Here is a 23,346-nt window from a genome sequence, read left to right as displayed (position 1 = left end):
TGTGGGTATTTGTCAGTGTGGCTTTGAGTGGTGATGCTCTGGATTGTGGAGAGCTTCTGKGCCACAAGGGGAACTGGTTTAAAGAAGTTGCACTTTCCAGCTGTTGCTAAAAATCATCTCTGCCCTCCCATTTCTCTGCAGGAGTTCATGAAATTTGCACTGCCTTGTATCTCCTGTGTCTTTTTCAGCATGATTTTGAGCTTCTTGTCTTCATAGCATGTCAGGACTGGTTTTGTCCATGTGTCTTAGATTACTTTAGATGGAATAAATGTATAACTGCACTCACAGACTTGATCCTTTTTTTCCAGCAAGTGTTTGAAGCGGTTTGCCTCAGTTCTTGAMGTTCTTCTCAGTGCCCCAGCTGTAATCTTTATTTAATGTACTCAAAATTCTTAAATTCTTTCTAGTGAATGAAACGCTATGAATATTACTTATTTCTCAAATATTTTGTTCCTCTGGGAACYTGTTTAAGTGGGGAACATCTTAGTTAAGTTATTCTCAATCCCTTTATAAATCAAATCACTGAATATGCATAAATTGAAATGTCTGAGATATGGGAAGGAAATTTGTCTTTATCAGGTTTTATGTGAGTCTGAACTCTGACTAGAAAAGTAATGTGTGCTTTGAGAAAAAGGAAGACAATTTCTGACTCAGACAAAGTTAATCAGAGTAGTGAGGCATCTGGTTTTGGTATTAATAGTGAAGTGCTTAGTGGTTTCTTAGAGGAGAAATATGAATAAAGGACAATTAAATCCTATATAGTTCTTATGATATSAGAGCTACTTTTCTTACTTAAAATAATTATTCTAAGGAGAACCAGAAAGGCTGGGGGAAAAATAAAAGGTTGRAAGTAATTTAGCAGTAAACAAGTCTTGAGCTTTCTTATTTGTAACCATTATTAAAAATAACAAAATGAGTACTAGTTAACTTTGTCTGATTCATAGAATCTCATTTCCTYTATCTAACACTTTCTATAATCAGGTTTTTATATAAACATTTTCAATAGCTCTGACATAGTGTTTCCCACATCAGAGGGCCACTAGAGACATCAAGGCTTACAAAAAAGAGCAGAGGTGACTCTCTGAGCMGAGAACTGTTTTTCCTTTATCCATTTGGATTCTGTGGAGAAGGAAATGCTTGGAAAATGGGCCTTTTTTTTCTCAAATTAATTCCTGATTTTAAAAATAACTTGAAAGCAACTGTAAACATTTTAGGGCCCAAATTATTCTGCCTCAGCAGAGATGATATCGCTCATACTGGAGGTATCCTGGCCTGAAAGGTAATAGCAGGCCAAAAATAGAAGCCATTCTGCAACCTGCAACCTCCCTGACCATTCTGTGAGAATCTCCTAGGCCAGGAATTTCACAATTATCAGCAGGAGAGAGACAGATTTGAGATGCTTCTGACCAAGTAGCTGCATAATCAGACTGTCCTTACCTCTGAAATAATTCAGGGCTCACAGAGGTATGGATAGTCGTGGTTTAAATCCCTAGATTAATATCAATCTTATGATTGTTCAGTACTTCAAACTTTTATTTTTTTTGATAAAAAGACTGAAAATTGCTGTATTATATGATTTAGACCACAGTATCAAGCGCTGTAATAGCAAGGTTACCTCTGTTCTGAGTATGTCTGGCATTCTTCATTCTCTGCAACAGAACATTATTTTTATTTTCTTTGGATTTTTTATCCCAAAAAACAACAACTTTTGCTGTTCAGGCTGAATCTAAAGAGTTTATGAAGTACTAAAGCTGTGACTATTATTTTGCAAAGCAGAAAAAAATCCCCTTTACCTGCATAGCATTAGGAAGTTTGTCATTTACACTAGATTTAATAAATGTCTCCATTCAATATGATGAATGTCATACTGTGGTATTGAGAAAATGAATATTTGACAAAATTATTTGCAGTTGAACTTTGGCAGTCTCGCAGTAGCTGTGCATGGAGATTGGTAAGCACCCACTGTTTGGCTTTGTTGAGTTAGTGCTGTGTGGTTCTGAAAAGAGTCCTGAAGACAATAAGGAAATTTGCTGTGGTTTGTTTCCTCTCTCAGTTTTCTCCCTGGTTCAGCTTTTCTCTTGAAACCTTCTTTACATTCAACACAAACGTTTAGTCCTTTTACAGATTTGGAAAGGAAGARGAAGGGGATTTACTTCAGTGTCATGTGGAAAGCATCTCATTTTTGTTAACAGATCCCTTTTTGTGTGGTTTTTAACACCCTTTGTGTTTCCTTTACCTTCATAATGTGCTGCTTAACYAGATGGGACTTGCTAAATTTTATTGCCATCTGAGTAGCCTTTAAAAAATGAAGATGACTGAATACAAAATATATCATTGGTGGTGTCGAGTTGCTACTGCTCAACTAAATCAAAACTCCAGTGGCCAGAGAAAAGGGCCCAGCTCCACATGGGTGCTAACAGTGTTTGTCACAGCTGCCAGAAGGTGAGATGCTGTTTTCCATCCTGTCCTGCCGAGCACTTGTGCACATGTGATGTGTGCCAGATATGGCTCAGATTCAGWGGCAGAGTGGTGCTTGCTGTTACTCACTGGACAGTGGGGACTCTCTGCTCAGTTTGCAAGTGYGTGAAGAACCTGCAAGGCCTCCCTGCAGCAGCGTGCTGCCAGGGCATGAGAGTCTGGCAGCAGCACTCTGGCAAAGTGACAGCAGCRGCTCAGGGACATGTGATCATCTTTAGAAGATTTATTTCAGTAAARAAGCAATTATAAGTTAGGCAGTGATAGATGGAGAGAAAAGCTCTGTTTCTTACCATCTTGAGGAGTTATACAAGATTTTGGAAAGCAGCATCACAATTAGCAGCTCGATGGAAGGTAGGAACAAGGTAATAAATTGTAGTAGTGAMAAGGTGTGCATTGACTGCCTGTTGTTGGGGTTTTGTTTTTCAAAATCAGTCAGGGGACTCTTACCAGTATACTTTGTTTGGGAAATAGTTTTGTGACCTGAAAACTGAGGGGTAATTCAGGTTCTTAAACATCCAGTGCCCCATGTTCCTCCTGGTGTGTGTGTGTGATTGGCAGTGACTGCAGGCCCAGAGCCTGGGCCCTTCCATAGGGAGCCCTCGTGCCTTAAACACCACTGGACACCTCTGTARAAGACACACCAATCCTTCATTTTCAAATGCAAGAAAGCAGCTGTTAAAATGTGTCTGGGGAGATCAGAGCCTGACAGGCACAAACCCTGTCCYGATGCGGTGGGTAGGAACGTTGCTCAGGACCCCGCAGCAGTGGGATACAGGCAGCAATGTTGGGAGCAGGAGGGCTCACAGGGCTCGCTGTTTGCAGCAGGGAAGCAGCAGTGCAGCWCCAGGCTGCTGCTCCAGCTCTGTGCCAGCTGCAGGAAGGGCCAGGGGCAGCAGCAGGGCTGGGAGAGAGGAGCTCTGGCACTGTGAGGGCTCACGGCTGCTCCACTCACCACCACACCRAGCTGCTGCATCTGCCCCCGCCTTCAGGCCAGCTCCAAAGATGGATGGCGGTGTGTTTATCTGAGCAGCGCTGGTGCCTCACTGAACTCGGGCTGAGGACAGTGGCACGTGTCCCCCGTGGCCACAAATAGATTTCCCTTTAACGCAGCGGGTTTATCCCGCACAGGACGGGCCCTAAGCCCCGTGTCAGGGGGAAGGCTGGGCTGGAGCACAGCTGGCCGCCCTGCCAGGCCTCCCACTCCCTCAGCACACATGTGGCGCTGCCTGGAGGTCACGGCAAGGTCGCGGCATCGGGATTTGTGAGAGAGGTTTTAGCAATCGGCTTTTTTCCCAGCAGCGTCTAATCTCTCAAGTTTGTAAAGGAGGAGTTGCTCTGAATTGCAGCCTAGGCAGAACCAAGGAAGGAAACACTTCAAAGATTTCCTTGTGTATAACATCCTCCGTTCCTCAGGGCTGTTATCCTGCAGACGTGGAGTCCTTTGTGTTTCTCGGTGCTGTCGGATCGGAGAGGGCAAACAGCCAAGGTGACAAAACAAACCCATGGTTCAGCCCACCCCTGGCCAGAAGTTTGTGCCCCATCCAGCAGCCCTGATCATCCATGCATTCCCAGCTCCAGCTTCTGGGTTACTGCTYCTTTTGTGGCCCGTTATTAATTTACTTTTTGGGAACACAGCTATATACCCTGCTATAGAAATTACAGAGTTCCTGTTGAAYGATTCAGTTCAAGATCTGCCTGGACTTTGCTTGCTCACAGGGTGCCTGGGGTCCCTGCCTGCCCCTGGCACTGGAGCAGAGTTGGCAGCAGCTGAGGGTAGGGAGAGCCTGCAGGGGTTGGAGAGACATTATAGAGCTTGTAAGGTCTTTATATTCCAGCTCCTTCCCAGCTGGATGAAATGAGCTGCTTTGCTCCAGTTTTCCACAGTTTTGTACCCAGAGGCACATGTGTGCCCAGTTAAGTCAGATACTTAACACASGTTGGTATCACACCAGTAAATAGAGAAGGTAAGGGCTGTAGTGACAAAATTTGAGACTCTTCTGGCCACTAGGAARTATTATGGCTATTTGGCTATTTTTTTGGGCAGTTCAAAGTGTATTCAAACAGAAAGATGAGGAATTAGGAAGACAGGCTTATATCATCTGTGTCTTGGAAGATGAAATAAAATWTTGGCAACAAAAGATCATTGTGTTTAAACTTATTTAAAACTTTAGTARAAAGTACTCCTTTAAATTTTTTTAGTCTTTGGGAAAACTTAATTTCTGCATTTATTCAGGTCTGTTAGATGGAGATGGTTGTACTGCATACCTGGGTGCTTCTGAAAGAGTGCATCTAAATACTGTCATATGAATAGCCCTTAGACTTTAAGGCAAATATTTGATGACACATTTGATAGATAAAAAGTTAGTGTGACTGTGTCACAAATGTAAATTTAAGACTTGTAACAGATTTAATCTTTATAGCTCAGAYATAACATTTCACAGCAGCTTCTTCAATGTTCATTTCAAGCTTAAAAGTGTTTTGTGTAAAGATGGTTTTCTTTTGCAATTCYGAACTTTTGCCAGGCTTTTGATTTCCATTCTCCAATATTCTGTATCATTACTAATTGCTCTTTTGTCACTGAAGCTTTCATGTTGAAAAACTTTAAGAATATTTGCTTTCTTAAGACATCCTTTTTTTTTTATCCTACTCACCTGTCAAGTTCAAATGTTAACTGTAGCAACAGGGATGCTTTCAAAAGGCTGGTTTTCCATCAAATGCAGGTAGTTCTGTGAGAGTTAATCCTGCAGACATATTCCTGTATCTGTGCTGAGTTTACAGTGAAAGAGAATTGAGTTGTGTTCCTTTCTGAGCAGCAAGACAGTTCAACATGCAAATACTGGAGTTATTTTAATAAATTTAAAACTTTGCAAAGCATAGTTYGATGATATGATATTACTGTTTTCATAAGAAATAACCCATTTAGTGTTTTCTCTATAACAAGCAGCAGTGACCCTTCCAATTTTCCTTAAGTGGGAAAAAAGAAAACCTGGCCTTCTCATCATACTTTATATTTACAGCAGATTTGCACTTAAAAATGATTCAGTAGTATTGCATTTTATAACCATGAGATGGAGGAACTTAGTATAGCAACTGCTTGGCTTAGTTATAAATAGCAATAGTGCATGTTTGGGAGGCTGAACTGCTGAACTCCATAGGTAATCCGTTGTCAGAACCTATTATCGTTTCAGTTATTGGTGGGCATGAATTAAAGATTTGTTACTGTCAGACTGAATAGTGCTTAAAGTCAGTACCTGGGGGCCAGCCAAGCACAAGGGCTGTTAAACTTGGTGTTGTTCACATGGAAGTAAAAAGGTCTCTAAACAAAGGGCATCTGAAAGAGCAATGGTGCCGATCACCTGGAGGATTAATGAAAGGCCTGTAATGTGGGCAGGGAGGTCTTGGTGAGAGAATTTTTTCCTTATAGAATATTGGGGTGAGGGCTTGATATGGATTAGCTAAGAGTGGTGYAGGAAAGGTTAAGCAAGGGAGAAGAGAGTCAGTCAGGAGGGGTACCTGGGGTAAGTGAAATGAGTCAGAGAAGGGAGGGTGTGGGAGCGGGTGAGAAGGAAAACCCAAGTTAAATGCAAAAATGCCCAGGATTAAAGTGAAACAGTCACGTGGATGTGCTAAGGTTCAGAGGGTCCCTGCTGCTTCAGTGTGCCCCTTTGGCTGTGGGATGTTTTCTGTTGGAGTTTTCTTTGCCTCTGCTTCTTGGAATTCCTTTCCTTTTTCCATGGTAAGAGAATTGAGGTGGTGAAACCTCAGTATCACYCTTGAAGTCAGTCTGTGCTGAAATGTGTCATGTCCAACTGCTACAGCTAAGGTGTTAGGGTGATATCTGGACTTGATGAAGTATCAGCCCCTTCTAACAGTTAATTTCAGAGTCAAGATCCAATTTTCTCCAAAGTAAGAAACTTCTGCCATAAAGAAAACATTCTCACTTTTCTTTTTTTTTAAAGTGCTGCTGTCTTGAAAAAAGAAGTTCAAAGAAAACTTCTGATAAGTATATAAGTATTTCCACTTGTCCCAGTAGTGGTGTCATATTTAGTTGGAAAACTAATATAAATGTTCCTGTTGTGTGTTTTCTACTTCTAGGTATTCTTCCTCTTTAATACTCTTGTAAAGCATAAGAATTGTTAAATTAATTTTGRAAATTTTGTGTTAACAGGCAAACTTTGGACCAGAAGTATGAAGGTTGCTTACAATATACTACATAAATTAGGCACAAAACAAGAACCAATGGTACGACCTGGAGACAGGGTGAGTATYTCAATGATTAATTGTAATAGTTCAAATCCAATGCTGACAAATAGAGAACGAAGTATTTGGGGTCTCAGAGGAAATTAGTGATGTGAAATAGTGGGGTGTGGGATGATACTCCCTAAGACTGATCAKTCAGACAGATGTTTTGAATTGACTTACAAGTAACCTGAGCTGGTACCCCCTGAAAAATAACTTGAAGCTGTGGCAGCCTCAATAAACATTCCCATGGAAAGAGACTTTTTGGACATTGAACAACAGTCTGTTTAGCAAAAGCTTGCTTATGGAGCCTGGAGGTGTCATGTGGATAAAAAACTCACTTACTAATGACTTTGTAGTTGTTGAGATGGTAGAAACAAGAGAAGCGTTGTAGAGGACAAAGACAAGCGAAGTCAGCACATTTTGGCAGCCAGTTGAATAAATAAATGACACTGAGTGGTAACAGAGAGAATATTTCCATTCCTGGTTCTCACTCTGATGCAGCTACTGCTGGAGACTGAATCTAAGTAGATGGGTAGAGCCCACAGAGAGCAAGAGTTGCAGAGATAGSACTTGAAGATGTTAAATGAAGACAAGAACATCGTATGGTTTTGCTAACAATGTACTTGCAAACCTACCCCTTTGTCTGCCAAGGCTGGCTGAGCCTGCTGCTCATTTTCCCTGCCAGAGTGTGTCTAGAAAATTCCACAGGTCCCATTCCACTTTGGATCGAAGCCGTGAAATGGATATTCCAGAACAAATTTGTCAGAAATGCAGCTTTTAGTCCTGCCCTAGTGCTTAGAGCTGTGAGTGTGGGATTAAGTTTCCCCCCTCCAAGGTCTGATAGCAATTCTCAAACTGTTGCTWCACTTGATCCTCTTGTGCCACATGTGAGAAACATGTCTGTTTGTATTACACATGTCTTAGGGCATCAAAATGAGAGGTTGCAATAATACTTCCCAGAAGGTAAAAAAGAAGAAAAAGGAAAAAAAAAAGAAACGTGACAGTCCTTCCTGCGTTTCTTTTTTGATACAAATCATAAAGAAATTAACTAAAGGATCTCTAGACMCTTAATCTAAATTGCTTCCTACAGTGGCATTCAGCCAGGTCTAGGATCTGAAGGCTCTCTTTTTCTTACAAGTGTGTCTCTAAGCAACAGCAGAAGCAGTGAGTTGTTGAGGTGTGCCCATCACAACAGTCCATCCAGAGAGCTCCCAGAGAATAAAGGTGGCATAAGGGCAACATGCATCTCCCCTTTTCYGTTGTGTGCTGCCTGCCCATCTTCACAGTCATTTCTGCAGCAGTCACTGGCATCTCGCAGCATTAAGAAAGGATTTGTGGATAGTTCAGGCTGAAAGCTGGAAATTTAGCTAGCACAGGACACGTAAAGAGCAAATTGCAGCTCTAAAATAAATCCACCTAGATTAGAGTGAAACAAATGTTTGTGGCTGAGTGCTGAAAGCGTACGCTTTGTGTTGTAAAAACATTTGCCTGGCATTTCTGCGTAACAGGAACGTGATCATTTGAGGCAACTTCACCTTGAAGATGAGGTGTTACTGCACTTCTGATRCTCTAGGCTGTGATTATGGCTGTTACACCCCTGTTGTAATAACTTAAAATCTTCCTGACCTCTTTGAAGGTGACTTTATTCTATGTAATATGAGTTGTATGACAACACTTAAAAGTAGTTTTTAGATACTAAATTAAATACAGGCACATATTTCTGATCTTTTCCAAGTGAGAATRTATTTGTTTCCTTATTTWWATATATATATATAWAATAGTTTATATTTTCCTTTTAAAAACACCTTCTATTAATACAATCTGTTTTTCATGACTACCATTACCTCACCTCTTAGGTTCTTTGTCTGAGCCAAAAAATAAATGAACGTGCCTGCATCTCCTTCCCTGTTTCTGGTATTGTACRTGGCAAACTGCATTTGCCTTCTATAGTAACTTCAGAAATTTAACCTTGCATCACCCCAGACAGCTGCCTGGAAATTAATCTTGGTCTCTGAAATATCTACTAGCTAACCAGATTCTCATCTGTTAATATACAGTGTATGATTTGTTTTCCTTCAACCTTATCCCTTTTTGCTTTTACTCACATTATTTATTTATTTGGTACAAGTCTGTTAGTGATTAATGTTTTTTGTAGAGGAAGTTAACGCTTCATTCCCACTGGACTTCAGTGAGATTTTTTTCACCTCTGTCAGCTCCTTTGCAAAGATTCCCAGCCAAACCTTCACTGCYTTTATGTAAGCAGAGACCAACGCAAAACCCAACAACCCTCAAAGTATATTTTGGGTTCTTTCAGATGYTTGCTGGGCTCAGCGATCTCTACCACGCACCTGGCAAAATCCCTCTATTTCCATTTGCATGCAGTAAGCTCTGCACGGCCATCTCCAGCATTTGGATTGYTTAATGTGCAAGTGTGCAGATAAAGTAGCAGTGTATCTGCTCCGACTCTAAAGAGTTGTGAGGTTAAAGTCTTCAGCTTAAAAAACATGGATGTTTGTACCCACTTGGACAAAGTTGGTTAGATTTCTTCTAGTTTGAGGACATCAAGTTAATGCATGGAAGGCAACTATCTTTGAAAGCTGTGAAAATTCTGGAAACACARTCTCCAGTAACTGACCTTTGGAGCATACATGAAAACATCATAATTTTACTCCAACAAAACTCCTGTGGATGCCAAAGCAGTCAAAACTCAAGAACTACTAAGTAGTTTTGGCAAACTTCAAGGAGGTGTAACAATGCAGCCTTGTCCTGTGTGTGACCCCAAGGGAATGAGGTTTGGAAGCATTTGCCATGCCTTTGCATGCCACTGCAGTTGGCTGTGCAGGAGTTGCCAGCTGTGCTACAGCTGTTTGAGATGTGAGCTGAGAACGCTCATCTGACTGAACCAAAACAAAACCACAGAGAGGATCCAGGCACTAAGGTCATTCACCAGTGAGAGCAGGGCTGTTCTCTGCCCTTGCAAGGAGAGCTSTGGGCTCTCTGAAGGTGCTGGATTCTCAGCAAGGCTGTGCACCCTCCCCTGTCTGTCCCCTTTGCCTGTGGAGGATCTCAGGCATGACCATTCCAGGGATCTGCTGTCATTGGTTTTGGCATTCTTTTTATCTAAATAATTCCCCAGCCCTATCCCTGATGCTGGGAAGTTCAATAAATCCACACCTAGGCTGGCATGTGATTGGGCCAGCTCTGGATGTGACGTTTGCTTCTAGTTAGTGGATATTTGTGTGCACACACTACACAGAAACTACACCTGGACAACAGTCCAGTCCTGAAATGAAACTCCTGTATGAGGCAAAGTGTAGTGAGCCAAAACAGCGTGGTAAGGATTGACATCTYAAGTCTGGTTAATCTGAATTGGTCACAAGTACACTTCAGTTTTAGTAATTTCAAGCGAGTAATTCCATTAGAATCTAAAATTCTGTTAATTCCATTTACTTGGTTATTTAACACTGGTAAAGCAATCAATTAATTCAGAACCAGATGAAAGGTGTTGTCAGTGTAGGAAACAGTGCCGCATGAAAATATTTAACTACATCCTAAGTGAAAATATTCATAAAAAGAGTATTTATCAGAATAAATTCCTTCTGATTCCTCATTCATCTGTCATTAGTCATTTGAGTAGCTGTCTTAGAAGTGCTCCAGTATCATCTCCATCCAAAAGGAAGCATGAAAACTCCAATTAAAAAAACCTGACACCTAGGGTACAATATTTTTAATGTTCATCTYTCTCTTCCAGGTAACACTTGTGTTTCCTAACAACGATCCTGCTGCTTTTATGGTGGCGTTTTACGGCTGCCTCCTTGCCGAAGTTGTCCCCGTCCCTATTGAAGTGCCACTTACAAGAAAGGTGGGGAGCTAGTTTCTTGTCTCTACTCTATTTTAGAACTTACATCAGAATAAATCACAACTGAGCATAGCTTTGGAGTACATTTTTGTGGTTAGCTAACTCTGAATCTGAGGATACCAAGATAGCGCTGTGTGGTGAATTATATATAGTTCCTTCTTTTTTGTGACGGAAAATCTGAAGATGTGCTTGCAGTTTCAGCAAATGCAGGTCTGCGTGGAAAATGAGAGGGAAATTTTTCAAGAGAGCAGCTCTGCCAGCCGTAGATGGATTATCTTTGTTGCCTTTTAAAGCCTTCTGGTGTTGGCCACTGACAAAGAATCATTGGCAACAACTGCTGATTTTCCACCTGTCCCTGCAACCCAAGCTATGTTCTAATGCCACTAGTGCTGTGTGTGCTACTTCAAAGCAGTTATGGAAGTGCCWTCTCCTGTGTCCATATGTGCATATGTACCCCAAAGTTTCTGTCACCATGGTTCACCCTCTGCCAAGGGTGGCACTGGAACAAACTCAGTTTAGGAATTCTTGCCACGGAACACACACTCATAGAGAAAACTGACGGCTGCCTTTCACATCCTGTGTCGGTTCAGAGATTAAACCACGTATCCCAGAGAAGTGTTAGGAGACAGGAAGAGCAGTTCCAGGCAGAAAGAGTGTCTGGGGGCAGTGAGGGGAGGGGGATCAGTGGTGGAGGTGAACCTCAGCTGGGCCACTTACATGGATTCTGCAGAACTTGTGGTTTTTCTGAGGATGTATGCCTATGGATGTAAATACAGCAAAATTTATTTATTCATCACAAGGGGTTTTTTGGTTGTATCCCCTGAATTTAATGTGTCTGGCTGTTCCCACATACCCCTCGTATAATAGCATTTTTATTAGCTAGTGCAAATAATGCCTTGCTTTAATTATTTGGTCTGGACTTGTCCACACAAAGAGTGTTCTTTGATCCTTACAAGCTTTCTTTTTTAAAGTAAATTGTTTTGGAAAATGTTGACTGAAGCCATGAGATKTTTCCAAGGAAAGGGCTGAGCAAATGTGTTGTTTTGGTCAAATTTCAACGTTTCAGTTGTCAAGGGCTTTTCTTTGAAATGCTCCAGCGTTATAGCACCGTGGAGGAGAAGCTCAAATCTTTGTTTCATGGGCAGATACCCCGCCTTTTGAATGAAAGCCATGAAAACAAGATTGTAAGCCCTCACAAAGGCTTTGCAGTTTGCACATCTCGCATAGCAAATGAACAGCTCAGAATATCTGGAGATTCTTTCCTAAATGAACCTGCTTGAGCCTTCCTCACCCCTGAGAAGCTGARTTGACCTCAGCATTTCTCCATTAGGATCACACATGTCCCAGCCAGCAGGGTGGTTTGATGAGCTGGTGAAGGAGGAGGGAGGGAGTGGATCAGGCAACAGGAGGCCATGAACGGGCTGAGCAGCCTTGGGAGCCACGGAGCAGAAGGAAGAACCAAGGGAAAGAGGACACAGGACGTGCTCCAGCTTAAACTGTCTGAGGCTGAGGAAAGAGGGAGATGAGCTGGAAAGGCCATGCAGGGGGAGAGGATGGGACCTCAACCACCATCCCTGCTTGGGGAGTAGGGTCATGCTGTTTCATTTGTAAAATGTTGTGTTTGAGAGCACTGAGAGGTGGACATGGCTGTAGAATGATGATTTTAGTAGAAACATGTTGCGTTTGCACTGGGCTTTCATCCTGCCTTCACGTCCAAGGGCAGTACCTTGAATTTGAGGCAGTTGCATAACACGGTGCCTTATTTTGATAAAAAACAGAGATTTTATATGCATCAACAAAATAAGGCTGGCAAAATATGTACATTTTAAGATCTTACAGAGTGCTCAAATGGGTAAATCTGCTTTCATTCTATGAAAAAAAAAKAAGCAACATGGTTTTGAGGGTTAAAAAAATCTGTCTTTCCCTGTTACTATTTTCTGAGATTTAATGACATTTTAAAGCACATAGATAGGTGTAAATTTGATTTATTTTGGAACATCTGATACTACATCCATCCAGTAAACTATAAAATCCAGCTGTCCAAGTAAATACTCTGTGTCAAATGAATAACTTACCCTAATTTGGCTGAACCTCCAGGGTGTTTGTTTTTTTAAAAGTATGTGTCTATATATGGATATATAAATATACACTTACACATGTATATATATATATATTTATAAATGGAATATATACAGACTCAGACTGTTTATCTTTTGCCACGATGTTTAAATATCAAATTAATAACACAATAACAGAGATGTCAGTTAAAAAAGCAACATGATCTATACTCTATAAATAAAACTATGCAATTTCACAGCATATACTATTGCAAATATCTTTGCATTTGTTTATATGGAAAGGCAACTGGAGTGGAAACAATGAGATGAAAATCGTGTTCTGAGCAGTCCCAGAAGGAATACCTCTGCCTGGTCAAATGGCAGCGGATTGCTTCTGGCATCCGTGGGAAGATGTCATTTGTGTCATCACACAATGGCCTATACTGTTCTTTTATGCTTTCCCATTATTTGTTCTCTGTTCTGCATGCTTCAGTACATTTTGGCAGTGGACATCCTTTGGGTTGCTCTCTGGAAGACAGAGATGTGAACTAGCAAATAAACCAGCAACTATATTAGATTTTATATTATAGTATCCTATAGGCTTACAGAATAATAATACAGGATGAGCTATTTCAGGTAGTTACATTAGGAGCCATTTTTAGTATTAAAAATTTGTATTAGCAGCTTTAACACTGTTCTACATTTTCATAAAGAAGAGTTTTTAACAGCTCTGTGCAGAATTTTGTCCCTGGCATTTTAAATCTGAGCAGTAATGTTTACAGCCAGATAGACTTTTGGCTTACAGATTACTCTGCAAACATTTATATCCATATAGAAGTAGGCTTGTGCTTTACAAGCAGATAGGTTTGGTGTGCATTCCCTTTTCTTTGCAGCGTAACTTATTTTTTTAAGATTTTCAAAGGATTTTTTCCCTATTCATTATTAGGTGAAGGTCCATTTTGCCTTGCTCTCTTCTTCTGTATCCCACCTTTGTGCTGACAGAATGCCTGGAATATCCCCAGGGCTCAGGGGATGTGTAACCTGGCATGGATTGGGATGCCAGGGGATGGATTGTCTGAACATCCAGCAACCATGTAGCACTCCCCAATTTTATTCCCAGAATGCTTCCTAGTGTTTGGCAAAGAAAAGTTGGAAACTGGCATTCATTCAGAATGGTTTTGGCTCTTTAGASATGGGACATGAGATCTAAAATTAAAAATTGAAATCCCAAACCAAGTCTTTATTCTAAAAGCAGCAGTCAGGGGTTCTGCAGTCATTGTAACAATAGAACAAGCAGCATTTTTCCTTTCCCTTCATTGCAATACTATTGTAATGCCTTCATCATCAACACTCCAAAATTGTTGTAGCTGATCCTCATCCCTTGGCTTGCTGTTCTTTCAGAACAGAGTCCCTCTCTCCAAATTTGTCTATATTTCCTAAACATTAGCAAATTATATGTTCTGTACAACATCTCTTCCTTCAGAACTGCCACTTTTGTTAATCTTGTCTGGAGCTGGAGTTTTACAAACTCTTTCATTGTATGTGTGGTATGATGTGAATTGAAAACTGTATGTCATAGAATGTACCATCAACGTMGATGAGATGGGAGTTTCAACATGTCAAGTTCTAGTTCAAACAGTGATTTACTGTGTCCCTTATGAAAAGATTTTAAAATACAGTTTTGATTTATTTTTCTTTATATTTTTTAGGTCAAAGGTTTTTTTTCCATTTGATTGGCGCCATGAAAGATATTATTATTCTGCTCTGATACAGTCAGGGGAGCTAATCAGTTTTAATCTAAAAATAACATTTTTGTCCTCCAAGCACWTTCATAGTTATGCTCAGTCACATGCTGTGAACATAGGAAGAAAGCTATCCCTCACAGATCTTCATGGCCTCCTTATCATAGGCAGAATTTAYGGCAGGGTGTGTGTGTGACATGAAAGCATGTAAAAATTAATTTCTCCTATTTCCTGTTACATTTAATGTTATGTGTGCTTCCAGCAGGCATTTCTTCCAGTGCTCTTCCAGATGCTGGCTCTCACAGTATGATTGGAAAAATTGTGCCTGTGTATTGTCATAGGAAATCTGCAGATACCAGCTCCAGGACACTTGGGGGGTTTTTAAAGGATGCTTCATACAGAGTAAAAACTGTTTTTCAGGAGCTCTTTTTATTAAATCCTGAAAGGTTATTAAAGCTTTAACGGTAGCCAGGGAGGTATATCTCTTCCAAGACAATGAAATTGTCCCAGTCATATCTTCCKTTAAAAGAAGAATTCTAGTGCAAAGGAAATACACCTTGACATCTTTCCTAGTGTTTCAGAGCTKGAGATAAAATGAGCTTTGCTTTCTCTCAGCTTTACTCATCGTAGGGCTGCATTGTGCCAGAAACTGTGGATGCTTTTGAACACCTTTTGACAATGCATCTCTTTCTCCCCTGGATTTCAAATTTGTAAAAAATGCTTTATGTATTCTTTTCAGTGGCATAGTCTTCCAGTCCCTCCAAAGAATATAAGTTCCCTGAGCCCTGGTGCAAACTGGTGGGCCCTGTAAGCCCTCTGCCAGTCTGTCCCTCTTCAYACACTTCAGCAGTGCAGTGCTAAGAAGTCCTTGCTTTGTCTGCCACAGTGAATCTTAGATCCTTTAAAGTCAGTTCCTTTATTAGATTTTCAAGTTTGGGAAATGGTAGTTTCCTAGAGAGAATATCGCATTTCATGCAGTGTCCCCTGCCAAAAATAACGACTAACTTGCTTTTATTAAGATTTTTGGATGTTAAGATGCTTATAGTTGCGGATTTCACATGCAAATTGCAGACAGATTCCGAAGCTGTTGTCCACAGAGACAACTAATTTCTTCATCTTAAAGCTGGTTATGAAGATGTATCTGCACTGTGCTTAATTTTTGCAAAGGTCTTTRTGTTTTTAAAAAAGGAGAGTTTCCTCGATGCCTTTCAACTTTTGGCTCAGAACTGGTGATGCTTGGCCTTTACATCTGATCGTTGCCCTATTTGTTCTTTACCAGCAAATTTTTGTAAGGACAAGGGCACTGGAGCTCAACTAAGCATTGTAACAGAAAACAGGATTAGTTCAGTCTGTGATGCTCCACCACATAATTCTCATTTTGAAAGCAGTCTGGGATTTGCAAGTGAACAGAAGTAACCTTTATCAGGCCAACCTTTGCACAGGCTGTCTCTTCCTTCCTTCCTTATTAGATAAGGACATGCACTCTCACTCACGGAGACAGGATCGTAATTGTTTTCCTTCACACAGATATTCTCACAAAGCATTGCAGAAATGACATTAACAGCATGCTGAAATGCAACCACACGTGGGATTTTTTTTATCCTGACAATGAATTATCACTCTCTGYGGCAGGAAGAAGACAATTTGCCTCCAGGTACTGGTGAAAATCTTTAGGGAACCTTTAATAAAAGTCTTTAGAGAACTTTGAATGGCTGCCTACAGCAGAGAGGATTTCCTGCYTGCTTCATCTGAAAAATTGATCTCTCTAGGTGTGTGCCGACATAGTCTMAAGCTATGCACACCTCATTTTTCATACCCCAGCAAGTGCTGTACCTTCAAGAAATGTAAAATGATAGTTTCAAAGCCAGCAATTGGTCTCAGACCTCATCCTACAATCCCTCAGCTCTGTGTTTTGCCTTCCACCTGCATTACGTGTCATTTCAAACTGTGAATTGTGGAGGATTTGACAATGAGCATCTCTGGCAAGTCTCTCCTGTCTGCAGCTGGGACTGCCTTGAGTTTCACCTGGTCTTCACCTTCCTGAGGTTTTTCCTGCGCCCTCAACATTCAGCAAAATAAAGTGTTGATGGCAAGTGGGGGGTTGCAAAGTAGCAGATTACCAAAACAGCAAGTAACACTTCTGATAAACCAATGTGTCCTGAAAATCTATTCCCTTCACAGGTAGGAGAGTGACTTTAAAAGGGAAAGAGGATTTGGTGTTTGGGTTTTTTTTTTTGTGGTTCCTTATGGTTGTGTCTTTTTGGTACTTACAAAGTAGCTTTCACCATTTYACCATTCTTTTCACATTACTCACCAGTCAGGCTGATAGCTTGTCTGTGAAATCTGAAATAATTATTCCCTTCAAACTGAGTAGTCTTTTTTTGTGGCCCACATGGAAGCTTTGACTGCTTCAGGCAAAGGACTGCACTTCTAACTCAAACTTMATTTTTCAAACACAAGTTTTGCCCAAGGTCCTCACTGTTCTGGGCCTGTCATGCTGAGCTATGAGGAACAGCAAAGACTGTCATGTTTACATGCTTGAGTACGTAGGTGACATTCTGGTGTGTCTGGGGGATGTATAAAGGTTTCAGATCTTCCACCTCCTGGCTGTCAGTCCAGTACCTCAACACTGCTTGAGTAGTTAGAAACAAATTCTTCTGTGGGGCAGCAGTTATCACAGAAGCACCTGCCTGGGGCGAGGGATGTTGACCCCTTGTTCGTGTCTCTGTTCTCTGCAGTACTTTTAGATTCTGGGTCAGGCTGAATCCACCAGAAGCAGGCAGAAGGTGAGGATAACTAGTTATGAGTGTGAGAGACTGAGACTGAAGGTGGAATTGATGGATACCAAGTAGGAGACTTCCAGAAAGCTTCACTTGTTCACACTGCAGAATCCTCAATTGGAGCTCCTGTGGCCCTTGAGAACAGTGTCTGTCATGGCACCTCTGCTTCAGCATCTTGATTTGCCTTTTTCTTGTGAGGCAAGATTTAGTGTGGCCACCAGAGCACGGTGTGGGATTTGAAAGTCTGTAAAACATGCTACATACTGCCCATGTCTGGTGAAATTCTTCCAATCTCCTGTAGCAGTTTTCCATCACACAACTGTTCAATCATGTTTTCCTTACAATTGAAAGAATAAATGTACAAAAAGGAATGGGGTGAAGATTTTAWTGCTGTTTAAGATGGGTTGTCCTGATGTAAAGCAGTCTGCTGTTACAAACTGTGATGTGCACAGATTGTATTAAGAAACCCATATATGTGTGTGAGCTGCTACAAATGAATGATGAATATTTATGTGGACATACTCGCAGACAGTCAGTATGGCACTAAGGGAAAGCTTTCTTGTGTTACCTAAAAAACTCCACTACTAATACAAGTTTCTTTTTCCTCTTGTTTTGTCTTGCTGTGAGAAGAGGTTGACAGATGATTTCTAAGCTGATGCATCCGCCAGGGCCGTGGTATGCTGATTCTTGAAGGTCCACACTTTCTACTGGTTTCATTATGCTAGATTTCTTAGTGGAATTTGTTAGGTTAATTTCTGCTTACAAAGTTCTACATTAAATGGGATTTCATTSCTTGGGAATTGGCCTTTTCTTGGTAGAGTGGTGAAACAGTTTGTAGTGTTCTTTTATAGGATATACAGTTATATATATATATATATACAGTTATATAACAACATTGTGATTTAAAATTGAGGTCAATGCAGTTGCTGCATTCAATTAGAAAATTTTATATGCCTTTTAAAAATTTGTACTTAGAAATTCTTATGTATATTAATAAACATTTATTAGATTAAATTTAATGGGAAATTTTGAGCAATGGTAGTATGAACCTGATTTTTAAAAGAAATTTGTGACCTCCCTTTATAGATGACAGAGTAGCAGGTGTCTGAAGTTGTGTCTTGTCCAAGGAGTGGTGTYCTCAATGGAGCACTCCTGCCTTCCTGTTCCTGCCATTCCAAGGGATCCTCAGGCAGAGCCATCTCTCCTGCACTGTTCAGGCACCCACATTTCCTTCCTCTGAGCAGGCTTCAGGAGTGGAGACATTTCTCATCTTCATGTGGAGCCAGTATTAGATCTGGCTAAGTGCTTGTCCCATAGGTGTGGCAACACAGAGGTGGTGCAGCTGAYGCAAGAATCAGTGAGGACAGTAATTAATCCTTAACAGAGCCCTTTAAGTCCTGGAATCCCCACTGGTGTAGGTGTGGTGGGGCCAACAACGTGCTCCCCAAAATGTCATTCATGGAGACATCAGTATTGTTATGTTGTTCAAAGGTTGTTCATGGTCTGTTTTTTATATGGGAAAGGGTGATACACAAGATTAAATTTTAAAATCCTTGCTGAAAAAATACCTTTTCATTTTTCCCTGGTTTTAAATGCATTCTGGCTATAGTAAACAAAATCAGCTACGGTAATTCTGGATGGAAGGAGTTACACAGCAGAGACTTAACAGATCAGTTTATTGTCCCACATTGCTCAGCCAAATAATTGCTCTGTTAATTGCTGCCATATACATATTTTGAGGTGGTATGGAAAAGTCAGGTTTTGCTTTTCTTCTGTTCTCACTGCTTCTTCATTTTAGTTGGTTTTATATGACTACATAAAAATTGCATTAAAAATTAGTCATTTAGGCTCTGGGGCTTTCTTTCCATCAGGCAATTTTGCTTTGAATAAATCAATAGATTAAGGCAACTGTCCTGTATTTCTGGTTGTTTCCATGGTTAAGTGTGCTTTATGGTTGGTTTGAAAGATATCTTAATTTGATCTTTTAAGACTTTTGTGTAGAATAATTCTGTGAAGAATTAATGTTATTAATGTTATTAATGTTAATATTTCTATGTGCATGTGCATCTGGGGCTTTGCTCTGTCAAAGAGCCCAGTGGATAGATATAAAGTTCATAAAAGAGTAATGACAAGACACTATACATAAAGCAGACATAATGCTGTAGACGCACAGCATCTCCTGAAGAGCAGCTATGGCCTAGAATTGGAAATCATTACATGACTTCTTAATCTCACTGCTTATATTCCCCTGATGAAAGTAAAACGTAATGAGCTTACTCTAATGGGCACTTGACTGTATGTAGTGCTCCTGGAACGTGCCTGTAACTACTCAATGAAATGGTTATTGACAAATCAGGTTAGATCAGCATAAACAGGGAACTCACCGCTGTACACCCATCATAGTATCTTAAAGGTTGAAAGCTTTATCCAGGTGGAAGCACCTATAATCCATATTACTTCCTGGAATTGCCTGCTGGCAATGCTTGGCCTCACACAGCTCAGGGTGCCATTTGCCTTCCTAGTGCCAGGGCACACTGCTGCTTCACACTCAGCTTGGTGTCTGCCAGGACCCCCAGSTCCTTCACCAAAAGCTGCTCTCCAGACTGTCCTGGTACAGGGGTTGTTCCTCCACAGATGCAGTATTTTGAATTTGCCTTTGGGGAACTTTATGAGGGCCCTGCCTGGCCATTTCTCCAGGGATCCCTCTGGATGGAACAACCCTCTGTCAGATGAGGCATTTCTCCGAGCCACTTGTCATTTTTGAAGAGATGCAAGAGCAGATGCCATCTGATGGCTCCCACTCTCCTTGTGATTTATGTTGCTACAGACAAGAGGATATCTAGCTTGTAGAATTCCTTTGTCAATGTACAAGCTGATGAGTTTTGATAATCAGCTAAAAGGAAATCATCTTAAAAGAAAAAGAATGTGTTCCTCTCAAGATAATGTGCCCAAGGACAAAAATTATTTCAGCCCGTAATCACTTTTAATCAATTCTGTGTATTTTGTCATCTCTTAGGATGCAGGAAGTCAACAAATAGGCTTTTTGCTTGGAAGCTGTGGAGTTACTGTGGCCTTGACCAGCGATGCATGCCATAAAGGACTGCCTAAAAGCCCCACTGGGGAGATACCCCAGTTCAAAGGTAAYCAAACCCTGTCTTGTCCTGGCTGTCACGGGTCATTTATACAGCCAGCAGCAGTCATTGCACTTCTTTAGTGGCTGTGGGTGGGGTCAGGCCTGTGATGAAACAGTTGTCACGAGAGCTGCTGTGGCTGCTGAGACACCGCTGTCCTGGCTGTCACTGCTGGGTCACCCTGTCCTGTAGTGTCACTGCTGGTGGTGGTGGCTGTGTCAGCTTCATGGATGGAGAGCAGCACCAGTGCTCCCAGTCTGGCTCTCTGCTGGCTCAACCAGGGGTGCTGAGGCCATCTGTGGCCACAAAAATCAAAGCAGCAGACTTTAGAGCTGWAGCAGATGAGGAGTATTCACACAATTCAGTCCTTCCGTGAAGTGTAGGGGCGGTAACTTCCGACAGGGGAGTGGTAATGAAACTGCTCGGGTCAGTAACAGCTTAAACTGCCCATCTATTCCCTCAGGGAGTGTCCAAAAAGACCCCAATAGCTGTGTCAGTTCTATAAAATCTTATTTCCCATGCTATGCTAAGGTTCAAAGGAAGCATAAAACTCTGACAAGGAAGGCTTTTGTCTTGTCTTATCCAGCAGAAACTTGACAAAAGYTGGCTTTTGTTTGTACCTCAGGCTGGCCAAAGCTGCTGTGGTTTGTCACAGAGTCTAAACACCTCTCCAAGCCGCCTCGTGACTGGTTCCCACACATCAAGGATGCCAACAACGACACAGCTTACATTGAGGTGAGTTAATGAAGATKCATCCTCTCCTCCAGTCATTACATATGGCACTTCTGGAGTAGGTAGACATCATTATTCATTCAGTAGTCACAGAAGCAAAGAACTCTTGGTTTAGCCTGTTAATAAGTAATGTTTTCTATTAAATTCGACCAATACTGATTTCAGAAAAGTTAATGGAATGTTAAATTGCATTTTGGGTGTTTCTAACATTAACGTTTTTCTGTGGTTGCTACAGTATTATATTGAGTTTGCCCTGACCAGTCTTTGTTCTGTTCAGTGTGGGCTTGCCCACTAGCCTTTGGATGAATAGAAGACAAGGTTCAGTGTGAAGCTTCAGTTCTCATATCTCAGCCTTCAGCCCCTTTGAAAGAGAAAGGACTTCTTGTTCAAATGCTAGCCTGTCACTTTCTGTTTTGTGAGTCACACTCCCCATGAACAGCATCAGGAGGGGAAAGTTAGCAACGCTGTTGGATTTAATTTTCCTCCTTTTTTCCCCTATCATTTTCTCCCACTCCTGCACAAACTCAGATGCCTTGAATTCAGTGGTGTCAGTACTGAATTTAAATTATTCTTCAAAGGGATTAAGTGCAAATAAATGGACCAAAGGTGTTTCCTGTCTTTGCGCAGTCAGGAGACTGGGTTAGAGAAGCAGAGATGTCTCCATTCTCAATCTTGCTGCTAATCTCCATCATGGAGAAAGAGAAATGTATAATTTATTAACTGCCAATGATGGTTCTCAGGCCTTTGCATAAAGTTACAAAAATTATTTCAATAATCACCAATGGCCTCCCACCTTTTTTCTGCTGCTTTCTCATGAGTCTCATGTTCTTCTGATCAARGAGCTTGTGTTTTTCAGACTGTATACATATAGATTATTATCACAGCACCCAGCATGGATTCTGCAGTCAGCTCTTATCACATGCTTTACAAGATGCAGGAGGGASAAGCTCGGGTTTAGTGGTTGGCCTRTAAAATCTAACATGTAAACACTGAACAGACTGAACTAGGTTATTCTCTGCTAAATCTAGTCAGTCCATTAATCATTGACATGATCAGAATTGTTAGAATTATTTTTCCATAATGCCTGTTTTCAAACAACACATAGATTTCAGATATCAAGCCTGGGAAGCTTCAGTCAAAAGAGAAAGTCTATCTGAAAAAAAAAAAATTGTGTTTTAACAAAGAAATGCCTCCAAAACTCCCCAATACTGCTGCCTTCTTAAAAAAGAGTCATTAGATGTGTCCATCATTCATCTGCAGAGGAAACACTTTATATGTAGTTATTAAATAATGGAAATCAGGAAATTATTTCACATTGACTTTCCCTCCTTATTTCTTTTTAGTACAAAACGTGTAAAGATGGAAGTGTGCTTGGGGTAACTGTGACAAGGATTGCACTGCTGACACACTGCCAAGCTCTGACCCAGGCTTGTGGATACACAGAAGGTATGGAGGGCAATCCCTGTGCATCATCTTTAAAATYAAATGGGAATTGTAATTTCTCATCAGTTTCCTATCTTACGTTTTACACAGTTTGGTGCCAAAGGCTTTTGGATTTAAAARCCTGATTTTTTTTCATGTTTCAGGMAATATGTACGTGTTCAAAATATCTATAGGAGAGGTACAAATGATGTCCTAACCAATATAAATCCTGCAGTGGAGATTTGCTTTGAAAGTTAACCTTTGAGGTCATCAGTCATGTTATACTGAAGCTTCYTTCCTTTGAGTGGGTTTGCCTTGGGTCAATGCCATGTTCTAAAWAATAAATTCTGCTTTGTTTTTGTTGGACAGCTGAAACAATTGTGAATGTACTAGATTTCAAGAAGGATGTTGGTTTATGGCATGGAATTCTTACAGTAAGTATATTTTTTTATTCTCTGTGAGTATATGAAAATAAACTAACCTAATATGCTTATTGCTGTCACAAACTGGGATGTCCTACGGTTTCTCCTAATACAATTTTTTCTGCTTTGAAAGCAAAATAAATGTGATTTAAACCCATGATCTTCTTGTAGTGCACTTACCCATAATGAGCATGGTAAAGATGTCAGTGTATTTTTGTGTATCATGTCAAGTACTGTGCTCCCATTCTTACCAATATGTGATTTTGAGATCAAACTTTATAGCAGAAACAAATTGAATTAGTACTTGCCTMTGTAAGGGCATGATCCAATGGCACAATTCTGTTGCCACTGACTGGCTTCCCTGTCAAAACACCCACCAAAAGATGTTTCTGCTAATACAAAAGCATTCCCAATACTTTAAACTGCATTAATTTTCTACTTGCTGTTGGAATGTCTTCCTCAATTGACCCAGGAGACAACT

At 40.8% G+C, this 23,346-nt stretch overlaps 1 protein-coding gene across 1 annotated transcript in view; it reads left to right on the top strand.

The window, feature by feature from the left end:
- LOC130584239 (disco-interacting protein 2 homolog C) overlaps window positions 1–23,346 on the top strand; it is a 113,975-nt gene that overhangs the window by 14,235 nt on the left and 76,394 nt on the right. The window contains exons 7-12 of the mRNA XM_057384090.1: window positions 6,647–6,738; window positions 10,472–10,582; window positions 20,175–20,298; window positions 20,915–21,024; window positions 22,365–22,467; window positions 22,813–22,877. Coding sequence (XP_057240073.1) covers window positions 6,647–6,738; window positions 10,472–10,582; window positions 20,175–20,298; window positions 20,915–21,024; window positions 22,365–22,467; window positions 22,813–22,877 — 605 coding nt within the window. The remainder of the gene's footprint in view (window positions 1–6,646; window positions 6,739–10,471; window positions 10,583–20,174; window positions 20,299–20,914; window positions 21,025–22,364; window positions 22,468–22,812; window positions 22,878–23,346) is intronic.

The sequence above is a fragment of the Malurus melanocephalus genome, unplaced genomic scaffold, assembly GCF_030028575.1.
Source record: "Malurus melanocephalus ecotype Western Australia unplaced genomic scaffold, MMel_1.1 scaffold_684, whole genome shotgun sequence".
NCBI classification, from domain to species: Eukaryota; Metazoa; Chordata; class Aves; order Passeriformes; family Maluridae; genus Malurus; species Malurus melanocephalus.
This window is presented reverse-complemented; position numbering and strand designations above follow the sequence as displayed.